General features: G+C 41.0%; 1 protein-coding gene across 1 annotated transcript; it reads left to right on the forward strand.

Moving 5' to 3' along the window:
- The first annotated feature begins 971 nt into the window (after positions 1 to 971).
- Positions 972 to 1,349, forward strand: KCNE2 (potassium voltage-gated channel subfamily E regulatory subunit 2). Its single transcript, XM_050929754.1, has one exon. The coding sequence runs from the start codon at positions 972 to 974 to the stop codon at positions 1,347 to 1,349; it is 378 nt and encodes a 125-aa protein (XP_050785711.1).
- The last annotated feature ends 1,509 nt before the right edge of the window (positions 1,350 to 2,858 follow it).

Raw genomic sequence — 2,858 nt, forward strand, 5'->3', positions numbered from 1 at the left:
GTGTCTTGTTTGAGCTTTTAGACAAAGAAAATCTGAAGTTACAGTTCCCACCGAAATCATGATACACCACAATGCGCAGACAGAAATGCAGTAACACAGCATACTATGTAGTAGCACCAAATATTACATATACAATTGTGGGCAAATCTTACCCTTGGCTAGAGGGGGACCCCTGACAGTGGAACTGGTGTGGTTCTGGCATGTAACAAAGGCAAAATTTGGAGGGGGCTGTGTAGAAGGATGTATTTCCAATGAGGTGTTCCAGCAGCAAGAATGGGATAGGTAGGGGCAGATATTCTGGTTTGAGACTGGAGAATCTGCTACTTTGCACTCTTCCCACACCACACCTGGGGGTGCAAAGGCCACAGAGGGCACTGCAGGCACTGTGCGTCAGTAGTCACTGTGTAATAACTGCAACGACACCTACCTGAAGAGCAGGATTCCTTCCTCCTGTCCCTCACTCTGCCTGGCACTCAGCTATCACTTTGTGAGGGGTGCATATTTGGATATTATGCTCTTCCAAATGCATTTGTATGTGTTGCGTAAGGGCATGCCAGATTTCATTTTTTTTAGATGAATCAAGAAATGGATCACAGAATTCTGTGCTGATATATCTTGTGCAGCCTCATTGATTTGAATAGCACTGTCCTAGCTGCTAGTCAATGCAGAATTTGACCATTCCTACTAAGCCAAATCCTAAGGGTTTTACTCAACTTTTACTGAGTCCTAACTTAGACAAAACTCTTCATTTGGCCCGAGTATAGACTGAAACAAAACTGAACTAAGAACTAAGTAAAGACCCACTTGATCCCCTAAACACATGGTAAAATGCAGACACTTGGGACCAGATCCTCAGCTGCTCTAAACTGGCACAAAAGTTTACGCTAGCTTAGGGAATTGACCCTGCAGTTGTTATAGTACAGAATTAAAAATATCTATATATTTGTTTTCAATGGCAGTGCACGGGAAATATGGTCGATTTACGAAACTTCACCCAGATATTGGAAGATGTTTTCAAAAACACATTTCTTAACTACATGAATAACTGGCGCCGGAACATGACAGCGGAACAAGATGCACTGCAAGCAACAGTTGATGAGGAAAACTTTGATTTCGTTATCTTGTATCTCATGGTAATGATTGGAATGTTCTCCTTCATTATTGTGGCTATCCTAGTGAGCACGGTGAAATCAAAGAGGAAAGAGCACTCTAATGACCCATATCACCAGTACATTGTTGATGATTGGGGTGAAAAATATAAGGGCCAGATTCTGAATCAAGACGACTTGAAGTGTATGATCCATGAAAACATCAGTGCAAGGGACAAAACAACCCCTGGATCGCCTTGATTTCTTGGAGACAGCACCAGTGAACACACCAGAAAGTCATGTATGTAATGTAATGTTTTCACTAGGATTCTGAATTGCCATCACATTGTCTGATAAATACCCAGAGGGGTCTAGGTATAGATCGTTCCTGAGAAATTAAATCTACTGCTTCACTGAGATTTTTGGGTGAGGCTACTTAGTCAGCCACCCGAGAAAGAAACGTATTCATACTCTATTTTGATTTTCTATTCTGCTTGACACTTGCGAAGCATGAAAACACCTCACAAAAATTGCCCCCAAACTATAGGCAGATTTAAAATCTGGATGCGGATCTGACTCTGAATATCCCAAATCAAAATAACGGACAAAACCAAATCCCCAGATCTGAAGACATCTGAACTTCAAGGTGCTCAAAATCTGGATCATGATCCAACCAGGGCAGCTGGAGCTCATCTTTTATAATATAATGAAATCTTATAAAATAAATCTACATGTAAACTGTCTGAACAATAGTTTATGGCGTTAGCCATAGGAGATATCCTATCCCTCCATCCATTCAACATGAATAACACTGATTTTACAATGCAAATTCCCATTCTCAGTTTGATATTCTTCCATATCCAAGACAAACATTTAAAATACAATACCTCAAAAAGTCCAATTTTAAAGCTACAGAACTCTAACCTCATCTTTTAACCACCTACTGGTTATCTGCACTGGGCACCATCCACCTTCCAGGGTTCGACCTTTGTGTCTGAAGTCTTTGGAGAACCAAATCTTTGTCACAAAGCCTGGTGCTCTCTAAAATGTATAACACATTCTTCCTTAGGTAATTGTCTTACTTAATCCCTCCTCTCTTTTATTGTCCAGTGGAGAAGGCTGGGAGCTGGGAGACCTGGTGTCATAAACAGATAGTTAAGGGTTAATGTCTCTTTTACCTGTAAAGGGTTAAGAAGCTCAGTAAACCTGGCTGACACCTGACCAGAGGACCAATGGGGGGACAAGAGACTTTCAAATCTTGGTGGAGGGAAGTCTTTGTTTGTGCTGTTTGTTTTGTTCGTTGTTCGCTCTTGGGGCTAAGAGGGGCCAGACGTGCAACCAGGTCTTTCTCCAATCTTTCTGAAACAGTATCTCATTTTCAAAATAGTAAGTACTAGCTAGAAAAGGCGGATTAGTTTTATGGTTGTTTTCTTAACTTGTGAATGTGTAGTTTACTGGAAGAATTTTTACCTCTGTTTGCTGTAACTTGTATCTTAGGCTAAGGGGGAGGGAGTCCCTCTAGTCTATATAAGCTGAAGACCCTGTAAACATTTTCCATCCTGGTTTTACAGAGATAATTTTTACTTTTTCTTTCTTTAATTAAAAGCTTTCTTTTTTAAGAACCTGGTTGATTTTTTTCCTTGTTTAAGACCCAAGGGGATTGGGTCTAAACTCACCAGGGGATTGGTGGGGGGAAAGGAGGTGGGGGGAAGGTTAATTCCTCTCTGTTTTAAGATCCAAGGAGTTTGGATCAGTGTAGCCTCTCAGGGT

The sequence above is a fragment of the Gopherus flavomarginatus genome, chromosome 1, assembly GCF_025201925.1.
Source record: "Gopherus flavomarginatus isolate rGopFla2 chromosome 1, rGopFla2.mat.asm, whole genome shotgun sequence".
Taxonomy (NCBI): domain Eukaryota; kingdom Metazoa; phylum Chordata; order Testudines; family Testudinidae; genus Gopherus; species Gopherus flavomarginatus.